The 27,973-nt window shown below is 41.1% G+C and overlaps 1 protein-coding gene across 3 annotated transcripts; it reads right to left on the reverse strand.

The window, feature by feature from the left end:
* On the reverse strand, positions 1-27,972 carry CAPN3 (calpain 3). 3 transcript variants are annotated; one of them, XM_053474495.1, is made up of 24 exons: positions 27,391-27,972; positions 20,698-20,767; positions 19,491-19,609; positions 18,527-18,660; positions 17,102-17,270; positions 16,182-16,313; positions 15,402-15,485; positions 14,681-14,766; positions 14,389-14,466; positions 13,929-14,089; positions 12,817-12,986; positions 11,858-11,869; positions 10,165-10,373; positions 9,694-9,730; positions 8,413-8,430; positions 5,701-5,814; positions 4,410-4,484; positions 4,124-4,181; positions 3,586-3,650; positions 3,130-3,198; positions 2,289-2,367; positions 1,972-2,088; positions 1,266-1,324; positions 1-875 (listed from the first exon to the last, which is right to left on the reverse strand). In XM_053474495.1, the coding sequence occupies exons 1-24, from the start codon at positions 27,664-27,666 to the stop codon at positions 849-851; spliced, it is 2,418 nt and encodes an 805-aa protein (XP_053330470.1). In that variant the 5' UTR covers positions 27,667-27,972; the 3' UTR covers positions 1-848. The 3 variants fall into 3 exon arrangements, with proteins under 3 accessions (XP_053330470.1, XP_053330473.1, XP_053330471.1); XM_053474498.1 differs by lacking the exon at positions 27,391-27,972 and adding an exon at positions 23,553-23,972; XM_053474496.1 differs by lacking the exon at positions 8,413-8,430.
* Between the last annotated feature and the right edge of the window lies 1 nt (position 27,973).

Here is a 27,973-nt window from a genome sequence, read left to right on the forward strand (position 1 = left end):
GTGTGATCGAGCGTATACCGTGCCGCTGTCACATACAAAAATGTACACGTCAACATTTCAAATCTCACGCCACAAATATAATACTTTCAGCACTTTCTATCGCTACGGCCAAACGCTCTAACTCGTAAAAGGGTATGAGCGCAAATAATTACACGCGGGACATCGCAAGTTTCTCTGACGCAGCCGGGTCAGCCGTTTTGTTGTTCAGGTAAACTATAGCTGAGGTAGCTTGCTCAATATTAACAAAAGCCATCGAAAGGAATACCTTTTTGTCATTTTGATCTTTCTAAAGTTTGTGATATTAACGACCCCCCCCCCCGGTAAATATCACAGAAACGCTAATCGTATGCAATGTGTATTCATTTGCGTCAAAATGGCTGCTCCCATCGCTTGATATAATTTAGATATGCCAACATCACAAAGAAACACATTTTAAGGTGGTTTGCGCCCAAGACGTTGGTATAATTACCCTTTGAAATGTTCACATGAATAAATTAACATGTAGCAGTAGGGGGTATGTGAACGTCTGGCTGTGAATATATGTAGCCCACCTTAAATGTCGTATAGAAGTGGACGTACGTACACCTTTTCATAACACTGGGATCCTCGCTGTAATCCGCTACTAACGGGGGATGAATTGTCTATCCTGTCACAAAATAAAATGGCTTCTCGGTTGCGCTTGTGGAAGTAAACATAAGACGTTATTGCCGGTTTTCCGTGTATTTGAGGACGATGAGGTAAGTGTGAAGAGCTCTGTCCGACAGATCCTGAGTGTATCCTGCGCTGTGCGAGCGAGCGAGAGGTGGGCGCGAGGAGCCAAGGAAAGCTGAACCGTAGAACGGGGGCTCTCAGGCGTACATGGTAAGCTGCAGCCACTGCGATAAAGAAACGGGTAACAAGATGATTTCACTGGACACATACGATTCATGAGGTTATCGTCATTAAGCCATAAGCTGTGACCGTGTAATTTAACCCAGTATTCCCCCGGCACATGAGCCCAGGGACCCCCGTGGATTTTTGTATCTATAAAGCACCTTAACATTGTCACGTCCCTCATACTGACCCCATTATTCTTGCACCCAATATTAACGAGCAACCTACACAAGGTCTCGGGTGGAGATACTGCAGGCCATGGGGGGGCCGACGCTGGCTATGACCAAGAATAAGAGGTTAATAGGAATGTTCTACGCTTTCCTTTAAGAAAGGAGCTGATTAAAGATAGGCCTCCGGTGAGAGACTGGGTGAGATGTTAATGTTGTATTTACCTCCAACTTATTTAGCTTGATCAGTCCATCTCCATCTTTGTCGAATGCGTCAAACGCCCCTGTAAAGTCAACCAAAGAGAGAAAAACGTCATTGGCAAGACAGCTGCGTGGCATGTATGTATGTATGTATGTATGTATGTATGTATTCTCTTTTCTCAATATCTACTGATCACAGACTTAGACTATAAAGGGAGTTCAACCTTCCTCCTCAAGCCCCAAAATGTATATGATTTTCCCCGTAGGCGCCGATGTTAGGTATATCGTAGAGCTTGGAATCCTGCATTGTGTTCTCTTTCCCCAAAGGCTCTACTGCTATTTTATGGTAACCGGGGCCGGCCACATTCCATTTTCTAAACAGGGTTGTGAGAAAGTCAACAAAGGTAAATGGTAAGTATTATTGATTGAGATGCTTGGTGGATAACGTGCTGGTCCTTAAACACTATCAACATAATATTAATATATAAGCAATGGTTAGATGACAATTAAATGGCATGACTTTATTCAAAGCCCTCTATATAGACCCTCGACGACTCCCTAGACATTTTTCCAATTGAGAACGATGACCTGCTTTGGTCATAAGAACAAGTAATGCGTAAAACGTTATCGGGAACAAGACACTACATGAACCTCATCTACTTCTTCAAACATGTTCTCGATGTATCACGAACACAATGTAATTAACTAGCGGATCAGAAGATCGACTCACTGAACATTCCCTCCAGGCGCACAAAGCAGCAGATGAAGCTGTCAAAGTCAATGTTCATGTGCTTGTTGGCATATCGCATCGTGATGATGTCATAAAGCTGATTGTTCAGGTGGAACCCTAAAAAGAGAACACAGTGTCAGTAAAGAATGCCTACTTTTAGTAGAAGGCTATGTGTTTTAATGATACACATAACTACCCAGAATCCCTTGCAGTGGCGGCAGAACCACTGGACTTCTGTGTTGTCTGGTGGATGGAGATGAGTGTTTAATAATGGCAGCTATTACCCTTTTTCTTTATTGCGCTTATAAACCCTTTACCTGCTTCGTTGACCGCGTTCCTCATCTCGTAACTATTGATTGTGCCCGACTGGTCTGAATCGTAACGCAAGAAGATTTTCTAGGATTACAAACGTATTACGTGAACGTTAAAAAAAAAAAAAACAGTAAAGGCTTTAACTTTTCTGACTTCCATTAAAGGCAACATTTATTGCATACGTATAAAAATAAAGGAGCCGCATACCGACCGGAACAAAAAGTGCACAAAGTCATGGATAACGTGAGTATTAATATACTAGATATATTTTTATATTGATTGGGTTTTGTATTATATGCCTCAGAATAAGACCATGCTTTTCATATATTCTTTAATGTCATTTCTAACTGGGATCGTCACTTTAAGGATGTGTGATTTGCGGGATAAGAGCTGTTCCTACCATGTAGGTGACCTCCATGGTGGCTTTGGGTATTGGGCGTGCAAGGTCACCACCACCAGATTCTACTTCCCATGTTATAGATGTATTAATGGCTGAGTGGGCACTAGAAACCCCAGGGCCGGCCATACTCAGGGGCATACGACACGCACAATGCAATTAAATAGTGTGGTCTGCTGGTGATCCACAACCAAGTGGAACCAAATTGGTCAGAGAGGTCTCATTTGCCACCACAGTCCAGGTATTTATGTTTTATGTTAAAAATCAGGTATTTTGGAACATCCTATGATATGATATGCATGCTCCACTGCAGACACGCTCTATATATATATTCCAAGTATTTGCTGAATTGGAAAGGACATCAAGTTCCTTTAACACATTAATCTTGAAAATAGCGCTAAAATCGCAGAAACTTGTACATTTCCAGTATTAAGATTTGTTTTACGTACCTGCCAGTGCTTGATCTTTTTCCAAAGGTGATGAAACTCCTGCAGATTTAACCTTCCGCAGCCGTCCGTCTGTGTGGTCGTATAGGAGTTCAGGATTTAGATGCTCATGTCAATTTGACCATCGGCTGCCTTTCCGGTCTAGTGGAACTCAATCCCAAGAAGGTTAACCATGCATTTATCTAAGATTCACTAAACTACGTGAGAGATATTACACAGGCCGAGCGTGCTGCGTGGCTGTCTGTTAAACTACATCTACAGCCACGGGACCGTATATTCTGTATTTAGGAGCAGAATGTCCAAATATTAACATGTAGCGAGAGGACCTAACAATGACCCCTTAGCGATTATACAAGGTACTGTCCCTGGACCACTACTTTACGCCCCGTAGAGGTTGTCTACCCCAAGAACGTTACTAATTCCGTTCTTCTTTTATGGTGAGACACAGTAAAGGGATACATCCATGAGCGCGATCATACTGCGGCACGATTCCAGAGTGAATCCGTCACACTTCAAATTTTTATCTGCAGGGGAGAACGTTTTTCTTCAGTTACTTTCATGCAAAATGTAGCTTTTTCCTTTTGGGCGCAGATCGTTAAAGGTGTGTGGTGCAAACTCCAGGTGGGGTGGCTTGTAGGGTCACCAGCCTTTGCCGAAAGTACTTTTAAGCATCTGATTTTATATAATATAGAAGTTGAGTCAACCTAGTAAAGGACGTGGAGTCACAAACTTTTGGGATCTCAGAAATTTCTTCTTCTAAAACAAACAAACAAAGAAAAGAAGAAGCCACCTCTGCTGTCCTTGAAGTTTGGGTGAATTTACAGCTTTTTCTGTGTTGGCTCAGTAAAAAGGTGTCACCTTTGACCAAAGATTCCATCCCTGACCTTACAGCGAGAAGCCCTTCGAGTCTTTACAGGAGGAAAGAACAAATACCCCTCCTATAGAACAAATACCCCTCCTATAGAACAAATACCCCTCCTATAGAGTTCTTACTCACGTTTATTAATGACTTTGTTAAGGACACTTTGAAGTTCATCTGCGCTGATTTCCATGTCCTAGTGAAAAGAAGATATAAAAACGTTAAGACGCAATCTAATCAAGATACGCAAAGGACTGCTTTGTCTGCTGCTGATCTACATGTCAATCAGATGTAATTCACCCCACTGAATTATGCATTGTTCAGGGCCAGCTCAGCCCTTGTTGGAGAAACCTGCTGGGTTTTTTTGCTTTATAACACATCATAAAGATCCGATGGTGGCAACCACATGGTCTTGACTACTCACACTGCCTGCGATCTGCTGAAAGATGTTCCTGAACATGTTATCCTCCTCGCTCTCCTTGTCTGTGTTACCCGACGTCTACAAGGGGAGGACAAATAAAACAGGAAAACCGTTGGTAAAGTTCAAGTAAGGGATATTGATGGAATCTAGTTTTTCAATGGGTTAGAAACGCCATGATTGTATTGGGTTTCCATTGGAACACACCATTACAACAAGCTGTATAGCATGACATAATATATATATATATATATATATATATATATATATACAGCATGACATCATATATTGTCATAGCAACACTAAAGTGTTTTCTAACATTACTGACACACTGCTTAAGTTATGTCATCATCATACAAATGAAATTTTGTTTTTTTGTTCCAACACATTCAGGTATGAAATATCTCTTATGAGGGACCGGCCCTCATAAACAGGGGACAATTCTATTCAATTATAATGAATAAAAGAATCATAAATCCAAACAACAGGTATAGATGTTCAAAGAGTATCCCTTCAATGATAACATAACAATAATAAATCATAATGTTTTTATATATGTATCCCTATATATCAGATATGAAGTCCATGTGATTGTATAGTGTATCGAGCACATCAGTTACCACCAGGACAGCCTCCGCTGTCTTATATCTTATTTAATGTGAAGACAAAATCTTTAAAAAGCTAGGAAGATTCAACCATATACAGCGAGCAGTCGTTTTCACACTTCTTTGCGATTTATCTTATAAGCTCTTCCACGGGATGGATACAGCTGCTACTACTGGGAGGAGAATGAGGTTGGTGAAGACGTTTTTGCCGTTTTTAGTATTTATATACTGTTGGCACTATGGGGGAGGGGGGTCTAATAATTCGCAACTTTCAACCTGTTTCAACTTTTTGCACTGCTCTTTGATGAAGAACAGAGCACCATGAGACAAGATCCCCTTGAGGTCTTTGTAGACCCTAAGTATCTCTCTTGTAAGTACAAGGAACGCGTTGTCTTTGTGATCGGCTCCCATCCATGGAGGTATCTGGTCTACCTAGATCTCTGGGCAGCCCACAATAGCCTTCCCTGGGTGTCTTCCTATATATATATATGTCACTCTGCCGCTATTACGCAATATATACATACCTCATGGCATGAATAGGTTTAGGACAAGTTCAATATGACGTAGGAAACGCAATGAGCTCCATCTACTAAAAAGAACCTTGGTTACAAGAAGCCATGTAACCGATGGCTCCAGGTTGTAATATCTTGCCCAGCAATGGCACAACTTAAAATGACAGAAGGCACAAAGACCTTATCTTTTCCCTCTTTTTCATCCCGGCTCCTTTTTTTCTTTTCTTCGTCAGACACTTCGTCCACACTCAATTCCTTATTGCTGTTTGCTCTGTCCGACACAAAGATGATGGGCTGAAACGGGGAGAAGGAAGGGGGTGAAAGGGGGGGAAAAAAGGGAGCCGTTACAAAATGGTAACTCGACGGGCGCTATCCATTCTGCAACAATTTCCATGCAACAACTCCCGATTTATAGTGGTGATGGGACACGGGTATCTACACCAGTTTGAAGCGTTTGATTTGTGTAGTTGGAGAATTTGCTGATTCTATATGATATGGCGTCTCGTGGTTCCTTGGAGGAGCCATATTGTTTGTAAGCGATTACAACCGACGCGGCATTGAAAGGATCCCCATGTTGTTTTTCCATGGGTTCTTAGAGTCCAAAATCTATGGTTCTATGAGTAAAGGGGGCACGCATCGCACTTTTTGGGTGCCATCTAACTTTAAATGTAAAAATCTTGTATATCTAAGGTTATGTTATAGAAATTGGCGGAAATGTATCCTAGTGCCTTTTGGGAAAAGAATGGTCTTAATCTCCAAGGCAGGCCATTGGCCTAACCAATGCCCAAAAGGAACAGAATTAACGAGGAGTGAATGAGATCACATGACCTAAATTGTAGCGTCAAAATCCTCATTTTGAAGCAAACCTTATACCGAGTAGCTTTCTTTCGTATATTTATCTTTCAGGGGATTTACAAAACGGGGCAATAAATGTAAAGTTCCTTTGTATAAACATTAATATGTAGACTAATGAAGATTAGAGAGCAACCGCAACTGAAACCTGCGTTGGCAAAATCCTGTGTGGACCCACACATGGTGGGACCATTACTCCTCCATGACTTGTGTCGATAGACACCAAGGCTACTGCCCTAAAATATTGGGTTCGTTACGCAGTCATAATGTGCGTTCCTATTGTGCACAAATCCGCTTATATTTAAATCGTTTCAATGCAAAGGAAATAAACCGCCAGATCGTGCAACGAGCAGGGAAAACGTAGAAAGAGCAACCCCGTGGAAAACGAGCATGCAGCGTAAAGGTCTAGCTCTCAAATATGTTCGTTTAAAGATATTGAGAGAAACCGATGGGGGAAAAAGCACCTTTGCTGGGCAAGATATCATGCGGCTAATCGGATGGAGTTATAGCTGCAGACCTAATGACGTAATTTCACGATAATATTCAATGTCATGGTTAAAACCCGTAATGTAATTCATAACATGCATACAACATGCAAAACATGACGGGCGAGCACTAAAACCATGTTTTATATATATATATATTCATCAAAAAGACAAGTCCAGAGGTAACAATAAGCCAGATGAAACCTCGAGGAGGCTTTTGTCTGATGTCATCGTTATGTCACGTTTTTGATCAAACGTGTAGAAACCTGGTAGCCCCTGCGGTTCCTCCACAACTCTAATGTTTCATGAATCGCATTGTGTAACAAAATTCACTTTTTATCCTGGTGTCACCATTCAGTCTTCATTGATTCTAAATGATAATGGAGCTTTCACGTAGCTGGGACGTTTTCCTGCCTGTCCCCACCTCGCATACACCCTGAAGGTGTAACATATACCGTCTTTTACCTCCATGGTTTTATTACATCTGACCGACTTCTGCTTACAGTTGGCTGAATTCTATAGAGTTTGTTTTTAATGGATACGCAGCGGCTTATAATAGGCCCAGTAATCTTCCCACCATACATCAGACGCCCGTTAAGCAGTAGTCAGCAGACACATTATCCCTTTTCTGGCTCAGTGACTCTGATTTAGTTCCCGATTGTAAATCCAGGGAAAGCAGGGTAGGGCAGACAAAACGAAGTATGGTTGCGTTCTGGAGCCTTACAGAGGGCTGTGTGCTCCTTGGTGGCTTACATACATCAACAGCAGTCTTCCAGAGGGTGTTCAGGACATGATGAGGTTTGGTACCTTGTTGGCCAACTAAAACCCACCGCAAAATCCACAGCAAGATCGACGTTCACCATTTCCCAAGCATCTCCCGCAACCTGCAAGTTGGTCCTTCTTTGATTTTAATAAGGACCTGACTCTCTTGTTGGGAAATCAGTGGTGAGTTTTCTTCAAGCGATATAACTTGCAGAAGCACTCCATAAATGTCGATGGAACTCACTTCCAGGGAGGGCTCCTGACAAGTGTGGCTTAAGGGGGGGGCTTTAAAAAGTGCAAGCTGGGGGTTAACCAACACTGGTTTTAAATCCAGAATCTGAGTCCTTCATGTATTACCAACTGGGGATGGAGAAGAGGTCCTCTCGCTTCTGTATACTATATCACCAAGGACGATAATGCATTAGATGGCTAGACATGCAACCTACGGGAGCCCCAGGAGTGCCCCAGGGCACTTGTCCATCAGGATCTGCTGCTGTTTAGTTCTGAATATCACTATTTTTTGGTACTGTATCTCATCTACAATCTTTAAGAACCCAACCATAAAGAATATGATGTAATTAGCAAATGGATGGACTTTATTGACATTCGATTTATTAGCAGCACCGCACACAACAAGCTAGCTACTGAGTTTGGAATTAAAGAACTTCAGTCCTCAAAAATGGCAAACCATTTAGTAAGAGATTTAAACTCTGCACACGCTGGCAATCGGACGATAAATCAACCATTTACATGCAAATTAGTCACTCAACTGTCCAAGCTAATGGCGACCCACCTTGGCTTTTTTCTTTTTCTGGACAAAGAAATAATACAAATAAATACATTGAAGAAGTCAATGGTTCTGTCCCAGTATAAAAATAACACTTTATTAGAAAAACATGTAAAGTAATATGAGGTTTCAGGACCTCAGAGGTCTCTTCCATCTAAACAGACCTCTGAGGTCCCAAAAGCTTTACGCTACTTTACATTTTTTTGCAGGTTGAACCAATAAAAAAGGGTCAACTTCAACTAAAGACTCCAACGTGAAAAATAGAAAATATAGAGCTGCCCACATTTGACGTGTAGCTGGGAACTAATACTACGAGTCTGCAGGCGCGCTAAATAATTATGTAATAATCGTTCATGCTACCGGGAACACACTATCCTGTCCAGGCTGGTGGAACATGACATCATGAATAATCATGGAACCAAAGAAGAAGGTTCTAAGGTCTGACATTCTAAAGCCTTCTAAGTTATATCTCCTGCCATCCGTAGTGTAGGAGAATCATGCCTATCCATGTTCAATGATCTTGTCCTACTTGCCTAAACCAGATGCTACGGTCAGTGTCCACCATGAATGAAAGACTGGGGTTTCTGGAGGGGTCTTCTGCTAGGTTCAGGAAGGGTGTCCAAAATACATCTGCAGTGACCTGGCTAAACTGTGCTGAATCTAGAATAGCTATGCCAAGTGAAAGTCTATTCACTCAGCTAAGAAGTCTTCTTTTGTCCCTTCTGAAATATTCTTATGTGCTCTTGGACATTAAAAAGAATTCTTGAAGCTCATGAAGACAGAATACTGGTGTAACATTTTGTCGCCGAAAAAACCCCCACTTTAAATGGCGACCAATGCAAACTTTAAATGACAAACAAACAAGACAAATGATTTGTTCCTAAACGGTAGGGTGATACTATTTTGGTTTTGTTTTTTGTAAAGTTATTAAAACAAAGTTTTCTTTGTTTTCCATTTCTAATTAGTTAGTTTGGGACGGGGTTTCATGAAGTGAATCCATACATTTTTTTTTTTAATTCTAGAGAAAGAAAAAGGAAATTGTAATAAAAAGGAGAAAAGGGATTTATTTAATGAAAAGACTTGGAGCTCGTCTACGCTGATAAAGACCAACCACCTGTTAAGTCAATCAACTTGTATACTTTTCAGTGCGATGTGACAGAGGATGTCATGAACCAAAAATAGCTTTGTGCTCATGGACAGCCTCTCAAGTGCGAGTAAAATATGATATTTGATGCAAGAGCCACAAAATTGTGGGTTATATTTATATAAATTAAAATAAATACTTACACTTGGACGATCGATTTCAATCTTATTTTCTACTTCCCTGAAAAACGAGCAGAAGTTCTATTAAAATTTGACAACCGGCCCTGGAGATAGCAACTGAATTCCAGCCCCATATTTCATGGTGCCGTCTTTGGGCACACTGCACATGGTGAGTTCTGGCCCAATTTTTATCTGTTCAGAATAGAAGCAAACCATGTATTTATTGTCTAGTGCAAGCGAAAGCTGCACTTGAGTGTATAGGTATATGATCACTCGTGACGCTCTCACGAGAGATTCCTGGCCATCATTGGAAAAAAAAAGGTGGCCAAACGCCCTGTAGACTATTACTGTGGGTTCTTGAGTCTAGATGTTCTCATTAGGAGGGCCTAGACTTCATTTAGTGTTGTAAAACAATATATAATATAAACTGAGTTAGCCTGGGCAAGTCTACAGACCGTCTTGCTTTTAGTCTGATGTGTGACTGGCAGCACTTACTCAGAGATGTTTCTTTTCTCGGAGAAAACCCGTAAGATAAACTCTCCTTCCTGGTGGGGCTCGTAGGTTGATGGGATGATGACATATTCGCTTGGGGGCAGACGGAAACGCTGTGATACCTCTCTCATGTTGATATATGACTTACACCTGTCTTTTGAGGCATTGTACATGAAGAAGTCCTTTTGTAAGTGTTGCTTGTTTCCGTGCATCTGTCGAGAATTGGTAAGGTTAGCATCACACATCGAGTCTACATAACTGACATGATGAGGACCTATGATGCAGATCTGCCTCCCAATGAAAAAGATGGAAAGGTAAGGACACTTAATACATTAGTACCCTGTCTGAGTTAAACTCGCTGCTGCTGAAACCAATGGAATATTGGGTCTCCCCGATAAACACAAATGTTTACATTGATTAAAAAGGTGGATGTGCCGACGTGGGCTCAAGGCAGGTTTGACTTGGCCAAGAACGTCAAATGTAGCATTACACGAGCAGAAGCCAAGCCAGGTAAGATGCCTTTGATAATGGACATCCGGTATGTTGGACATGTGTTTACCGGCTCTTGCTCGGCTCAATGAGCTGAGTCTGGGTCTAAGCTCAGCTCATATCACAGCAAAGCCAGCTTGCCTGCCTCCAACATCGCTACAGACTGATGCTACAGAGGTTTAGTAAATGTCCCCCGATCACCCCATTCCTACAACTTAAATAACAGCCTGTTACATGTTAGTTATTTTTCTGGACAATAACAACATATATGCCAAAGTCTATACTGTGATTATTTAAGGCATTGCCAAGATTAATGAAACGCAAACGCATGCACTTAAAAGACAAGCAACAAACAGCAACAACCAGTAACAAAACACAACGCACAATAATAGAAATTCTCCTACTGTTACCACTGGCCTTGAGAACCCAGGATAGTCTTGTTTTATCTGCATATTACATATTATTTACAGAATGTTGGCGTTAATAATGACGTCCGGCTGGAATGATTTCCCCATCGAGAATTTCGAGAGAACCATTGTGAAAGATGCTCTTTGCAGTGATACATTCAAACACCGCGTGTGAACTGTGGCTGCCAACAGAGCTTTGGGAAGGTCCTCCAAATGTTATGGATAGTATATGTTTGCCTTGTACTAAGAGTAGTTATTTGCCACCAACACAAATATAGGAACAATTCTTAAAATAAGCTGAGGTCATAAACTAGAACAGAATGAAGTCATTCCAGTAACAACCAGGAGTGGGCATTTCGTGTCCTCAGAAACCCAGAAGGTCCACGTTATTTCAGGAGGTCTTTGTTGAAGTTGAAGATATACTTGAACTTAATTAGGGATACCCTTAAAATGCTGCTCACGATCAGACAGCAGGGGAGAATTAAAAGTGGCTGCGGACAAAATACAAACAGTTCAACCACACAGGAACTAAGTTAGAAACGCAGACCCCAACAAAAACCGCTAGTCTTGTGAAAAGCAGAACAATTCTACTCCATGTCTAGGGGTTTTGCCCCAGAGCAGCTTTTTATCATTGCAGCCCTGTTTTCCCAACGCAGCCCCGTAAAATGCATTTTTCGGGGCTGCTGTTTCAGGCACACGTCACTGCAAACAGACCGACGTGAATTGGTTGCGCATGGGTTAGGAAGCAAGAAGCACCAGTCGGCAAACATTCACCGATTACTTATCCTTTCCCATCATACCTCTTTTGGAACCTAGGAAAGAAAGACAAAAAAAAACATAATTCCAATGAAAATGAAGGTAAATGCAAGCATACGCAACACATTGTATTTTCACCGATGTCCAGCGGCTTTTATATCACCGTAGAGAGTCGTTATAAAGTTCTGACAGGTTTGAAATGTTGTTTACGTTGATCGCTCCAACCGGCGAGAGTTTGGGGAGAGAATTCAGGCATGCTCAACCCATAAATTGTATCAGTTATCACCTATTAGGACACTTTTACTCGGCAATAATACCTCTAACCAAAATATTGAATTTGTCCCATCAGGATGAGGGATCGAGGGGCAGAAGGCGTTCATACCGTGAAGCACGTGCAACGTATGGAGCAAACAAGTTTCCTTCCAGCATTTACTAAATACCTACTAACGTTCCACTTGCTCTTGGATCCACACGGTACGTTCTGGTTAAATTAATGGCTTATCGAGGATTTCACATCATTCTAACCACTATGACATTACAGTTGGCTTTCCATGACAAACGACTTGAGATTAGCACGTAGTACGGGCAAAGTTCCAATCCAGTTCGAGGTTTTTCCAGGGAAACATCGTTTCCAAAGTTGTTTTCTAGAACATTTTCCTTTTTCGGGAGGACGGGTCACAACCACAAAGGATTTGTAAAATAGTTCTAGAAATGGTGACTTTCCCGTCCGTTTTAACTATACACTAGATTAAAGACTAGAGAACCCTAATAGTACGATTGATTAGCCTTTGAAACCAAAACATGGATTACCAAAGTCATTTTTAAAGTCATTCTTACAGCCCCCTCAAATTGTCCCCTAGCTTGCTTGCTGAAGGTGGTCAGTGTAGCGGTCCAAAATACAGGGGTCTGGAAGTAGAAGGCCCTATCCCGGTACGAGTTATCCACGCAGGACACATTGGGATATGACAAAGAAAAACTAATACCGATGTAAAAATAATCTTACTTCATAAATGGCAAAGCCTATGGTGTACAGATTGGCTCCCGCCTTGCGGTCTTTCCTACGATTTTTCTGCATTAACGCTACAAGGAAGCTACAGACGACCTCATTGTCATCCGGGTCATCGTCCTCCTCCAGGAGTTTAAGACGATATTGTGGGTTGGTCCAATAGGTGTCTGTCATTTGGAGAATAAGAAAACACATTAGTAAGTAATCCAAGAATCCTAGTCAACCTAGGATGTGAGCTTGGCACAAGGAGATGACGTGCCAACCAGGCCAAGTGCCACCTTATCCCAGCATAACTTGAAGGACTGCTACAGGTGGTCTGCTGGAGTGGGGCATTACTCCAATAGCTCTGGTTTGCCCTTCTTCCCACAGGGCGGACTGAGCTGGGCGCCAGACCACTCAATCCCACCTGTCTTTTTACAGCTACTCCGTGGGGCCAAAGAGAGAAGCTAAAAAAGGGGCATGGGGCAATTCACTGGCGGTACAGTCAGTGTCTGTTTCTCCATAAGGCAGGTTGGGCATGCCCCTAGAGCGTGAGTTTATAAGGGGTGCAGAGAGCACTGGGTAAAGGAATAATGAGTACAGAAGATAATTATATTTGGATACACACACAATACCCATCGGCATATATAACACATTGTATTCGCTATCACTATGTGCAGATTTCTTATTACTAATACATATTTTATTTCTGGCAGCGTGAGTGTAAGTGACTCGGAAATAGAACGAGTGCCTGCGGGACTGAGTGTGTTTGGCAAGCAAGATGAAGGAAGGAAGTCCAAGACAGAAGACAGGAAAAGCACGAGGACTCTCTACGGAGCACAAAGGAAAGGCACCCATGAGGCGGAGATACAAATACCAATGGACTACGGAAGAAGGTATTCAGGTCCAGGGCAGGTGGGAGCTCAGGTCCACACAGGGGTGCAAAGTACTTCTAAGAAAAGAATTGTCTCTGTATAGGCATTCTTAGCTATGCCTTTCTAATTAACGAGGGACAAAGGCTTTGCATACGAGAGGGATGTTGTGAGTTTACAGCATTTCCACGTTTGGGTGCCCTATAACTCCGTAAAGTAAATAAACAGTCTTAAATGCTACTTAAGAACCAATAATACCTGGGAAATTCCGACACCCCCCAGCCGAGCAGCCTCTGACCCATCGTCCTTCGTTAACGGACACTGTCCATGTTTGGAGTTGATCGGATTCTAGCGCGTCCGCCGTCAGATTACAGATTTCTAACTTTGTGAAGTTCTTCATGAAATCATCAAACGACATCCTGAGGAAATTAAGATGGATTCAATATGGTTATGGAAAATAGAAATGCATTTCTATTGTTACTGTTGCGTGTGCCCTTTCACCCAAGATGTATTTAAGAATGATTTTATGTTATGGACTCCAACATTCCTTCCCATCTCTACCTTTTTCTGTGGCAAACTATCAGACGCTGCTCTTTTTACAAGGAAACCTCATCACAGAATTGTTGAAGTAATTAGAAATAATGAGAGAACTGCTGCGGAATTCTTAGTGCACTAAATACCATGGAGGAAAAAAATACAATTTCATGTTTTTTCTCACCAAAACTCGCCATCTTCTTTTATCTGATGCTGCAGACGGGATTTCTCCGATTTATCTATGATGGTCCACTCTTTTGAGCTGCGCATTAAAACAAGAGGCAGAATAGGGGGTCATAATACATTTTTATTTATATTACAGATAAAAATGCCTTACTGAGCACGTTATGGGCCTAGAGCATGGTTTTTTTTCCTTGTTGGCTAATTATTTCAATATAGATTAGCAAGAAAATAGAAGAAAAGCCACTATCCCCCCCAAAAAAAATCAATGGTGAATTCTGTTGCTAAGATCTTACTTGTCGCTCCAAGATCCGTTCCATTCCACTTGCCCCCAAGGATTTCTGAGACGGACAAGCTTAACTTTAGCTCCCTTAAACGAGGTCTGGGTCGCCGGAAAAATAAAAACCAAAGAAAATATATTTTAGAATAAGCTAAACGTTGTTGGTCGGTCACAACCTTCTTTACAAGACTCTAAAGGATTTTCTATGAAGAATAAGTAGGATGTATGTATGCGTACCATCAAAATGTTTACTAAACCCCAATACTTTATCGGATATAGACGGATAAATCGAAAGATATTATTAAATACGATTACATTGTTTAAATGTTAGAGCTATACCCTTCTAGCACTGGGTTTGCCATTGGCATTGGTTTTGGAATTTGTCCTCTCACTGGACAAGTATCATTGACCCAACAATGGAAAAAAGAATGAAGATGGAGATCTCTTTCAGTAGACCAAAGGAAAGCTACCGTGAAAATAAGGATCAATTCCTTAAAACGGAATAACCCAATATTGGTGCTGAACTACAGACCAAACGTGAGCTTCATCCAAGGAGCACCAGTGGCTCTCTTAGTAGGCGTAAAACTTGTTGGCCACCGATGGGATCCTAAAAAATGCACGTGGTTGGGACGTATCTGGGAACGAACTTTGAAACGTCCTGCAATAGAATACCTCTGGCTATACATGAAGCAAAAAACAAATCTGCCGTTAACCACCCAAAAAAATGGATGTCCTACCTCTTCCACTCCAGTTACAGAATAAGCATGGCCTTTAACTAGTCCACTGGCCATGCGGGTCTCAAACTGAGCAGGTACAATAGCCTAAAATAGAAAAGGTAGAAATGACGCAGATGTATACGGTTTATATAAAACAACGCTCTTCATGCAATAATTATAAACTAAATTATAATATGTGCGTCTAGACATTCAATCGTTCGTTTTAGACGTCCAGGTTTTAACTTCTTCGCGTCACTCTCATGCGCAGCCTCAGTAAGAATAATTATCATTCCTGGGAGCAAATGGATAGCAAATACCAAGATGCAAAATCATTCTACAACTCCACGGACTTTAAGCCATTTACACGCTCTTCTACCCGCTGGAACTCAATTAAGTCAAGTCATGTTGTCAACACTGCTGTTGGGATGATTTCTTCCCATTGGTGCCTACTTGGAAGTCAAGTTTGTCTTAGGAGATAATGTTCAGATCTTCATAAATTGGGGCAGCTTTCCGTTTCAATCATAATGTATCATCAGTATCATTACCCAAGGCGCTGGGAAATGCTGCAGAGTTTAGGTTGTGAGTTTGGCCCAGGCCAATACTCAAGTCCACTCTGGGTTTAGTAAATAAATCAGTACGTACAATACAGAACATGTCAGTATGCCCGATTTCCCTCCCTCTCTCCTTCATACTCATGCAAGCAAGGCTACCAAATGCAACAAACAAGTTAACGCTATTATTTAAGCTTAGTTATTGACAGATAATTCCAACAACAGCTACCATGCAATAGTACATACAAACCCCATATGGCCGTGGATCCAAGCCTTTGCCATTTAAATCGGTTTGCGAGTCACCCACATTTTCTATCATTCGTCTTATTGCTTCCCCAATGTCACTTGGGGGAGCAATCCCATAGGAAAACTCATTTTTTTCCTGGAGTCAGCAACAGAGAGTACATATATAGAAGATATGTTAGAGGAACAAATGTAATAATAAAAAAAAGAGCTATAAAATGATTAACGCTTTAGAACTCTGTATTATTTATCTGTCCAAAGTATAATACAAGGTCACATGCGATGTGGCCGAGATGTGGAAACGTTTACGGCGGCCAAATCCCAAACTGGCAAATCTCTCAACTCAAAGGCCAAGTTGGCCCGGCATCATGTATAATTAATGTGGCGACAAGGAATGTTTTATCGTTCCGCAACTCAGTGGTGCAGAAAACCTAAAATTAAAGTTTGGTTTTTTTTTTTTTGTTTTTTAAGTGATTTTTTTTTTTTGCTATTTTCCGTTTCCTCCTCCATACATTATAAAGAATAAGCAAGAAACTAGGGAAAAAAAGTGCGTTTATGGATATTTTGAGTGATATTTCAGTAATAAACTTCGGTTGTCAGAAATGCTACATGAATTTACAAAAAAACATATGGTTGCGGTATAATAAATCCATAAAAGCGCAGAAAGGAACAGGTGCTGCTAAGTACACCGCAGCTGGGAATGCTGCTTGTAAAATAATAGCTAAAAATAAAACTTCCCAGAATCCCCTTCTCTGTTTACAGCTGTTGTGGTCAGAATTATCATCAATGCTGAAATTGGCGGTCTCTTGGTTAAATCATTTTAAGTTTGGTTTTTCATTGGCTTTTAAGAATTGGCATGAGTGCTCTCTGGAAGCCAGAACAGTTGGTCTACAACCCGTAAAAAATGTTTGATTTCCTTACACTTACATCAATTGAGCATCCGATGAGAGAGCCCCTTTCAAAAGCTTTCTTCAGAATTTTGAACAAGTCCTTTGGTGCGTCCTTAATCTCGTAGAATTCCGTCACCCCACCTGTGAAATCCTCCATGGCTTCAGTGGTGTTCCCACCTTTGAGAGCCTCGTAGGATCCATGAAGCCTAAAATTAGAGAACGAAGAACCTGAGATATCTCAGAAGAACATGTTCTCCTTCCAATATTAAATAATATCCTTTTAGCCAGACAAGCCAATATTATTTGCAGGGACAATGTGGGCACTTGGCCAGAGTCCACCAGGAATGGTGTCCTACACAAGCATAATTCCTAACTAGAATGTTTCTCAATCAAACTTCACACTTGGGGTGAAAGAGGGTTATCGGAGCTGACACAGAGGATGGGGGCGTAATCAAGAATTAGTGCTCCTTTAAATAAACTATTTAAATGTTTGCGTCTATAATCTGACCACCGCCAGCTGTGATATTTCTCACCATGTTGATATATAAAGCGTTGCAAGAAATTGGGGTGAGCACGCCGTGCCTTAAAAAAGGGGACACTTGAAAAGCTTATAAAAGGACATCCAGTTTTAATGTGGTGTTAGAAAATAGACTTCTTGTAACTTTTAAAGGGCAGAAAATGGTGATCAGAGTTGGGACGATGACACAGCTGCTGGAGGTCTCCGTGTCCTACCCGGCCTCTGATATCTGATCACTTGCGTTGGCTCAAACGTTCTTCTTTTGCAATGAATTGCTTCTTTATATATATGCCTTGTAAATGTCAGCGTGGAAGCCTTGGCAACAGATGTATAATATTCAATGAGCGTGAAGGCATCCATTTTACGTATTTGCGGAGAGCCAGCAGTGTTGGTACCAGTTGTTTAAGGGTAAGACATTGGGTAATCTTTGATTATTATTGTATCTGTAGATAGAAACGCATGTCTCTATATCGGTGTTTCAGTGCTCAGCACAGATTCTATTGTCATAAAGCAAATGGGAGCAGCTTTCTGGACTCCCAGCACTACATAGGGGGCAACTGCGATTGGCCTTGTGCCAGAATAAGGATGGATGGATGGGGAAAGCAATGGAACTTGAAGTAGGAAACAGGGTACAAAGCTGGTGGGTGAAGACAGAAAGGAGTGCAGAGGTGAGAGGGGTGCTTGGGGGACTTGTCAGGGGGGCCAAGGAGAGGCTTCCCCAGGGCCACATGGACTTTTAAGGCAGCCCAGAGAGATTCCATCTTTAATAGGATGCAGATATAACAGATCTGATGAAATCCTTCTCAGGTTCTGCGTGCAATGTTTTGTAGGCATAAGAGAGACCGCTCCTTTGCTTTAGTGTAAAGCTCCGGCACAAACCATCAATACTCGACCTTGGTATTGTTTTCACCGAAAGTAAGAAATCTCACAGTAAAATAGTCTTACTTTGCATAGGCTTTTTCCAGCAGGGCGCTCCAAAACTCATTCCGCTGGGAAGACTTGGTAAACACCAGCTGATTATTAAAAGTTGGCAGGCAGTCGTCAATAACCACATCCACCCAGTCTCCATAACGCCAGAACTATGGGGGGGACAAAAGGACAGTTAGAAACAGTGGGGATAGAGCTAGGTCTGTTGTGATTTGTGTAGGATGTGTCTGATGACCTATAGCGGAAGAACATTCAAAAAGTAAGAGCCAAGTAAACACCTCAGAGGTGGCTTGTATGAATATGTCTTACGCTTTGAATGGCAGGCACTAAAAGGTTCTTTGGACTATGCCTGTGTAGGCATAGATTGGAGAACCTTGGAAGAAGGTGGCACAGGGACCTACGGGCTGGCAAAGAGGTAACAAGGTTAGGGTTAGAGAGGGCAGTACAAGGAAGAAGGATTAAGGCTGGAGGCAACGAAAGGAGAAGGTCACTAATGCTTTGGAGGGGAATGAGCAAAAAATATTTCATTCTTTATAACCCTTGTCCAGTCTCTTAGATCACTGGAGCCCTAAGTGGTTGCTTGGAGGTCTTGTTCTGCATGCTCTGAATTGAATTAAATGCAGTAATAAAAACATAATCCCTAGAACTGTTGAATTACTATAATAATCATATGGCACAAAGCAGGCGCTGACGACAAACCAGCACAAAACCTGAGACATTTCTATGTGATTAAACCTTCAGAGAAAAGAATCCAGTGACGGATCTAACGTTTATTATAAAGTGGAACAACCGTATTATTTATAGCCGCTGATTATTCATCCGCACTTTAATGTGTCCAGATTGATATGCACAGTATAGCTTCATTTGTATAAAAAACCTATGTGTTCATTGTTTATTTGACCTTCATCTGCCCCCCAAATGCGTAAATAATAAAATCTATATTATTCTCCAGCACAATGCAGAAATAATTTGATTGCCTTACCTGGAAATGAAATATCCCAGCATAGTTGTCAGTGAAATTCTGTTCTGGCGGTATGACACGGAAAAGTAGCTTCTCGTGCAGCGTCAAACAAGCAATGGCAGCCAAGAACCAGCAGTCACCTGGGGAGGAGAAAATGTAAATGCAGGAAAAAGATACCCAAAGGCTCACACACCCTCGAAACACAGAAACATAGAATTTCACAGCAGATAAGACCCATTTGGCCCATCTAGTCTGCCCATTTTTGTCTGCTTTAAAGACTTGTCTTAGATTTAGGAGCCATGTTTTGGGAGGCAGTTCCATTTATGCAGATTTCATTATTAGTAACAGCTCTCTTATGCGTTGAAGGCATGGAGGACATTGTTTATGTTATGCCAACACATCCAACGCTCTGTACTCCAGCATTAGTTACTGGTTTTTGCTACATTGTATCGAGTCTGCTGACCGAGGGGAGGCTGCCCCTGTTACATTATGTGCCGTTGAGGAGCCAGCTATGCCAGCTTCTACTGTCAGAGGAGGGAACAGGCTGTAAGAAAACAGCCTGCCTTCCGTCTACAAAAACCAGCTCTTTATAGAGCCGGTCACGATATCCAACTGGCCTGACCGTTAAAACCCACAGAAAACTTCAAGCCAGACATATATCGGCCACTTGGCAATCCTGGAAACGAGGTACATGCTTACACTTATGTGTGTAGGACTCCTAAGGAAAGGAAAATTACAAGCAACTGTCATGGAAATACCCCGAGAAGTAGAAGAACAAACTCATGATGTTTTGAGAAAGCATTGAGAGCTGAGTAACAAATCTCTTATGACTTCTTGGCATGTCCGCGCTACGGAATTTGATAGCGCTATATAAAACAAAACTAATAATAATAATGTCATATTCATACATTATTACATACCAAAAAGGATGGCTTCAGAAATAAATAATATTGGTTTCGGGTGATGTATGTCCCAACATGGAGGATTTTGATCAAGGAAGATCATTTGCAAGAACAGAACATAATGGCTGGCAACAATATCGCGTGACGAGGTCTTATACATCGAAAGCCAAGATCTCACAACTCAGCTAACCGGTTAAACAGAAAGATAGGACCTTGAGAAAGCCTGGATGGACGATGGGTAAGAGCAAGGACTTGGGAGCCATGCCTAGCTGCGCACTACCTTGTATTGTCCACTCAATGTAAATATTTGCGAATATGAATATTACCTAAATCTCCTTGGCAGATGTCTGTCCTGTTTGCTCCACCAATGATAAACTGGGGATTTTCACATATTTCCTGCGTCAAACAAAAGAGAAAAATATTTTCAGTGTAACGAGAAAACACCTGCAACCAATAATGAAGATCTCATCTTTCCAATTGGTTCTGTTGGCACCTCCGTTATATAATTGTATCTCTGTTCCTTGATGTGTTAACATAATTGTCTGGTTCCTATGTGATTTTGCATTTTGAGCCTAGTGGTCCAGTAAGTAGTTTCTCAAACATACAATGTTTTATGGACACCAGAGGAGATGGTGTTTTTGAAGGCATGTTACCGTCAGCGTGATTTCCCATGAGTATTGAGTAGACAATGACAATTCAGTTTGCATCTCCCTCTCCTCTCACCCCCTGTCTTGTAATTTATTTAGTACTACTAACCCCAATTCTAGCTCAAACATCAAAGTTCAGCTATCTATCCAATTTAGATTAAAACGATTTGGGGAACTGAATCATGAATGTTCTACAAAACCAACCGTTGATTTGTAGTTGAATACAGGGAACCTCAAGTAGCAACATAAACACTCATAGCTTTGGCGTTAGATGGTGTGACCTTTCCATGATAGTTGGTAAGGAGAAGGAGCAGAAGTATTGCTGCTCTTAGAGCAGTTATTTTACCCAGGTTGGGTTGGGACAAATGTTGTTACAGTGTTTTTCCTCGAAAAGCTACATTTATTTTCCAATGTTATGGCAGTGAAAAGTTTATGGTTTATTGGGGAAGATCCATTGAGCCCATCTAGTCTACAGATATTCTCTGGTTGTAAAGACCTTGGTCGTTGGTCTCATGTTATATCCAGGAACCTCATGACAACGCCATGCATTTTTAAATTCCCCGTAGTATTGACCTCTTCATGTTAATAAATTAATGCTGGAAGAGAGGCCAGCAGTGATTCTGGAGGACGTCTCTGACCACCATCCGGTAGAACTCGTATATTTACGGACAATAAAACAGATTTATTGCTCGAAAATCTGCATTTATACTGCAATGAGGCTTAGAGCTACATCAATCCAGAAAAGGCAAAAAGGTCAAAATCTCCTTAATGAGGCGTTGAACAATGAATGGCACTTGAAGGACAAGACAGGTCCTCTGCTGAGGAGTTATCATCAAAACAGAAAACCGGGCTGGCTTGACAAAGATAATCCAAAGATAAACCCCGTCATCCAGACAGACTCATACCTCTCAACATGTCAACGGGCCAAAAAGGGAAACTTTTCCTTTAAGGGATGCGGTCAGGAGAGGGGCTTTACCAAGAACTTCAATCATTCTGTTGATAGCTATTTATGTTAATGAGACGTGTAGACGAATAATGTTGAAAAAAGGTATGTACACATTATTGTGGTCATTTAGGACTTATTTATATATATAATTTCCTACTTATTTAAGCATTTATACTCATTAAACCCGTCCAGATCCGGGTATTCATAACACCAAGCACAAACCGTGTATGTTTGGTATTTCTTACTGACCCCCTTCTGACTTTGTACTTAAAGCGCTTGCTCAGATTTTTGGAGATCAGATCATGGAATAGTTGGTTTGTTGATATAATGCAGGTCCCCCAGAGTTCACTAGAAAAGCAACACTGACTTAGTGAATGTGCTTATCTGGCTAGAACGCGTTCACAATAGACACCACGCTACGGCAGTAATGATTATGCCAGGCGGGGGCCTCCCTTTTGTTTGCATGGTTCTGGCAGGCTTCCATTGATCCGAAGAACACAAAATATGTAAACTGTAGATTTTTTATTTTTTTTTAATCATTAGACGAGTTGCTTGGAATGTAATTTTTTTCACATGAAAAAATATATTACATTTTAAATGCGTAATAAATACAATTATACGTTTTCAATACTGAAAATTATAAACACTGCAAAACATTCCCCAAATACCTAATAAATAAAACCGTCAGTTGTATCAACTTGTGCTGTGATTGCAGTCGCGTTGGGCCATTACCTGCTTAATAAAAATACGAGCATTTAAATATTTAAAGGGATTTAACAAAGGAGACGAGGAGAGAAATGTTACAGCGAGAGAGCCTTATCCAAAACAAGAGGGTGAGAGATGTAATTTATTTATTTCATTTATTGGAAAGGTTGTCCAAGGGATTTTGGAGACAAGACTAGGAATCCACACCAAATCCTGTGTTTGTAAGTAAGTGACATTTTTGTAAGCATGTATCTTCTTCGATTACTTTTTATTTTATTTTTTCTCCCCAAGTGACGCAGAAAACCATCTATCTGGCCGGGACGATATCGTCCGCGCTTTCTGTGAGTTATTTTAAAAGATGTAAATTAAAACACGTCGCTACGACTGGCTGATTGAATTGTCAGACATTAATCCGGTCAATGAACGTTGGGATTTTGCACAGTAAACATGAAACGAGCCGACGCCGTACTGTCCCGATGCCTACATCACATCTTATGAACTAGTTAAATATCGGCAAATTAATAATTAAATCGATTCTTTTTGTAGGATATGTTTTATATATTACATTGAGCCTCAATTTACCTCTAGCAATCGAGGTTCATTATAACACAGAGGTTTTAAGTTAACCATTTGTTACTGTTGACTAAATCACTAGAATAACTCCAATATTCTGCCCCATGTAATATGTGGATGTACAGTATGTGTATATCTGCATACTCAATGAATATGGGCAACAAATAGACAACAGCAAAGAGATAACGAGGAGGATATGGCATCAAGTGATTTAGCTGCTGAAAAAAATAAATACTATTCAAAAAAGCCTATTTTCTGGACATTGAGCTCCATAGAGAAAGTAAAATGATACGGAGAGATGAATTCCCACCTTTGGTCTTTTCCAGACAATGTTCTTCACCTTGGAGGCTTTCTGTCCAAACTCTTTGTAACCCAATGACTGTCCTCCAGCTGGAAAGATGTCATCTTCAAACAGCTTCTTCTTGCTAACGCACTCTTTTCTTAAAGCAGCGAAATCCTGATTCTCATATCTCAGTGGCTTCACCAGGGATCCCTCTCCATTCCTCCGATCTCTTTCCCGGATCACACGGTCGCAGAAGAACCCCATGGGTATAAACGGCATGGCTGTGCACAGGATTTATTGGATGGCGCTGCACTTCCAATGTGCACTAGGCATAAATCCAACCAGATAATTCCCTCTTGGCTGGAACGTGGTGGGATTACCATGTACGTTCCCGGGTTCCGAGGTAGAAATGGTCCCAAGGGAATCTTCTGCTATGACTTTTCTACGGCACTAGTGGGATTTCATACCTGTGGGCTCCACGATGGGCAGCGTTCATAGGAATGGATGACTTTCTAAGTGAGCCACCAGCCTGCTCGGTGGTTTACGGTTTGCTTAATTATTTTTTGTTCTTCTTTGTTTAGCTTTAACATGTAAAACAAATCACATCCAAGCTTGCCCTGTCTCAGCAGAAGGCATTCATCCTTTATAAAATCTGCAGTCAACAGAACAGGGCACTGACCGTTCCAAACAGACAGTATACACTAATCCTATACAAGCCAATGAATACATAAGGGATCTGCTTTGCACCATTGTTCCGAGCTAATGAAGCTTTAATACCCATGTTTCCGCCTTGGGGGGGGGATATTACATCATATTTCTTTGGCATGGTTACAAGTCTGTAAATCTTCCAGCTTATTTCACAGTCAGTACAAAATCAAATTAAAATAAATAACTTAAATCGCTTAACAAACTTTCATATAAAAGAGAGGTTTATGGATAATTTAAAAAAAAAAAAATTGCTAATGTTGAATAATCTTTTATTCTTTTTTTATTTTTAAAGTATTTGGGGTTTTTTTTCTAAATTTTATTTTGTATAATATTTCTAAAATATTTGTTTCATATCCAAAATGTTTCCTTTCAATTGGATAATTCAATTATCTTCTTAAAATACTGGATGGAGAACATGTCTGCGAGAAGTCTACTGACCCCATAATGAATTTTGGGCACATTATTAAGGATCACGTCGTCTGTGTGGTAGCTTCACACACTCTATGAGATGATTTTGTGTTTTTTATAAGTTGGGGGTAACTGTAACAGTACAGCTTTAGGGGATGCTTCCAAGTTGAGTTGCAACGATGACAGCTGAAGGATGTTGGAGTATAGTTGAGAAATCAACTATGGCTGCCTTTGTTTGGAAGCATAGGTCATCTCAAAGCTTATCATTTCAGGGAAGCCCCATTTAGTTAGCTGCCTCTTGAAATTAAACTTCTGTAGACCAGGGGAGGAATCGGGGGTTGTACGGAACCGGAATAAGCTTTGAGCCCATCTGAGTGAGATTCAGATCCATAGCACCTGCACAAGCCATATGCCACTCGTATTGTAAGGCGATCTCCCGCTATGTGTTTCGGAACCTTTGGAATCCACATCGGACAAAGCTTTACATATTCCGTGACTATATCAACCCATGGCTTATTTTTAACATTAACTCTTCCTTCAGATGCAATGAGGTTCTTATTCATAGCATAATTCAAAAAACATTTCTGTTGTAGCACGCTTGGCAGAAAATTACAACGCATTTCTTCTAACTTAGTAATCAGGAGCGGGTAATTTATAGTAAGATAATATATATATTTATTTATGTTAAGTAGGGTCACCTTGGTCTAGCTGAACTTTATCATTTGAGCCACGATGGTCTTGTGACATGCAAAGGCATCGGGTTTACCTTGCGGATTGCATTCATCTAGGTCAGTCCTATCAAATGGACATGACATGAGGTGTGCTTTTCAGCCGGTTGCCAAAAAACTATGACAGCACAAACAATAATAATTCTTATTAAAAATAAAGCACTGAACTGAAACTAAGGGTAGAAACTGCAGCTCAGTGGCTGCCCTCCTCCTCCATAGCTTAATTCTTGCCAATGATTGGCCAATTGGAAGTCAATCAAAGGCAGGAAAGCGCTCCTATTGAAAGTGTGCGCTTTCTGAGCATAGGCGTATGAATAGGCCCACGCCTGTAGCATGTGCAGAGCCAGCACTGGAGCTCACTGGGGGTAAGCTTATCGTGTGTCACTCAGGGGTTAGTGAAAGTCCACATGTGCGTATGTATGGAAGCTTGCAAGGACCACAAAAAGTGAATGAGAGTTGGAGACCTACGAGCTATACCCCGCAAAGTACCTTCATAACGTAAAGCCCAGCTACACTTTTTCTTACCCCTAGTTACAATGAGAGTGTGCTCATACATCATGTTCAGACATTTTCAAATGGGGCAACTAAATGGTACCTTTTATGTTTATAGGATTCCTCGATCTAAAGAGCAAGAGTGATAAGGATGAAACGTTGGGAAATAAATACAGTGGTGCAGTGCGTAGGAGAACCTGATCTATATCCAGAATCCTATACACTTGTGTACATAGCATTCCTTTACCATCCTTAACAGCCACTTGATTATCTAGATTTCAAGCAACAAATCACAAGGATGATTTAGATGGCGAAAGGGAAATTCCTATAGCCTGGGCATTCCAGACGCTCTGAATCAAATTCTAGAACGCAGCCAAGGCACAGCGGGACTGGGCAATGTAATAGAAGCTCCGTTGTTGAACTTGGCACTTGTGTTGCCTTGCATCTGCCCCCAATCCTTTCCTCCAGTAAGGATATTTGGAACACGCTTTTACTTTTGCTACATCAGAAAGTGGAGCTTGTCTTCCCAGCGCGTAGTCCCAATTCGAACACACAACTTCCTGGGCTTACTCCTGATCGCGCAGTAAGTGACTTATAACATAGACCCACGGTCATCTCTACCTTCTCCTAAACGTTGTTAATGTTCTGTATTCGGACCTCGGCTGCATCGTCTCGTATACTCATTCTTCGCATACGCTGGCTTTATCCCTACAATGCCTCACCGTGCCTGCTCGGTTAATCATAATCCTTTTTCTAGTAAGGAATTCAGGGGAAAAAAAGATAGATTTAACTTTTTCAAATATTGTGCAATTTTTTTCTTAACCAAATAATAGGTATTGCAATTTCCAGAAAGCGAAATGGCTTCATTCCGACGAATTCCTGCCTAGGATCACTAGGTGACAGATGTCCCCTAAAATAGAGAGGATACCTAGTCTTCCTACAACCTTGGGGTCTTGTTTGTCACCTTGGTGTCAAAGCAAAGCAAGTTGATCAGTCTTGTAAAGGTCTGCCAGGGGTTTTTACCGCACTTTAGTTCCTTACCTACTGTCAGCCCCCTCAAAACCTAACCCCCCCCAAAAAAATCAACTATTCTTATTAAACCATATTTGTGATAAACAATAACAATTTATCAACATATCTGCCCTACTATATCAAGCACTTCTATATCGAGAGAGTATCTTCATCATAACATAATCAAAATGATTCCATATTCTGTGATGCAGTAATGACAATTTAAAGGGGGCACACGTTTTTGTTTTTTTTTGTTTTTTTTTAGCATTGTATACATCCATGCAGTGGTGTAAAAATATATTTATTAGTTTTCTTTTCTTTCATAACTCCCCCCCACCCATAAAAATGGATAAGTCATGCTTATTTGAAAAAAAAAAACTTCTCTGTAGCAAAGCAAAAAGCAAATTTTTTTCCCCAAATTAAAAAAAATAGAAGAATTTTAAACAAAAAAAAACCTTGTAAATGTCTGCAGGCTGACAGGCTCTTTATCCCCCCCCAAAACATAAAATTAAACTTACCGGTGGTCTTTTCCAATCAAACTTCACAGGCAAACTCTGACTGTAGAACAGCGAGCTGTCGTCTGCTAGAAACTCCCGATCTTCAAACAGGACATTTCTCTCCAGGCATTTTTTTCTGAGCTCTTCGAAGGTTTTTTCACGCCCGCCAATAATGGGCAAATTCCGGCTGAGAATGGCTGTGTAGATTCCGCCCGTGCCGCCGTCGGAGCCGGTAGCAGCGGGTACTGACCCAGCCTGAGTCGGCTCCGCAACCGCCGGAGCGATTTCGGAAGGCATGGAGAGTCTGTGTATGTTAAAAAAAAAAAAAGAAGTAAATCTATAGAGGATTTCACAACTTCCCAGCGAAGGCAGAATAGAGGAAGTCTGCCAAAAAACTCAATATCTGTCCTGTCTTGCTCTTTTTTTTCTAATTGACTTTAATGTGCCAGAAGGTCCAGAACACCATTTCGCTTTCCGAAGGAAATCCGTAAGCAGAGATCAATCAATCGCACATGGACAATCATTCAACAAGTTGTGCGGTGTGTGTGTGTGTGTGTGTCTTCTGTGACTTGATGGCAACTGAGAAGTTTTATCCCGGAGCTAA

The sequence above is a fragment of the Spea bombifrons genome, chromosome 9 (genome assembly GCF_027358695.1).
Source record: "Spea bombifrons isolate aSpeBom1 chromosome 9, aSpeBom1.2.pri, whole genome shotgun sequence".
Lineage (NCBI taxonomy): Eukaryota > Metazoa > Chordata > Amphibia > Anura > Pelobatidae > Spea > Spea bombifrons.

What these genes read in the sequence shown, in the direction of transcription:
- CAPN3 (XM_053474495.1), bottom strand. Translation starts at nt 27,666, where the DNA reads ATGCCTTCCGAAATCGCTCCGGCGGTTGCGGAGCCGACTCAGGCTGGG. An exon ending in CTGTAACTGGAGTGGAAGAG is followed by an intron (nt 14,767 to 15,401) that starts GTAGGACATCCA and finishes CCGGCGACCCAG; the next exon opens with ACCTCGTTTAAGGGAGCTAA. An exon ending in GTATGATCGCGCTCATGGAT is followed by an intron (nt 3,199 to 3,585) that starts GTATCCCTTTAC and finishes ACGACCACACAG; the next exon opens with ACGGACGGCTGCGGAAGGTT.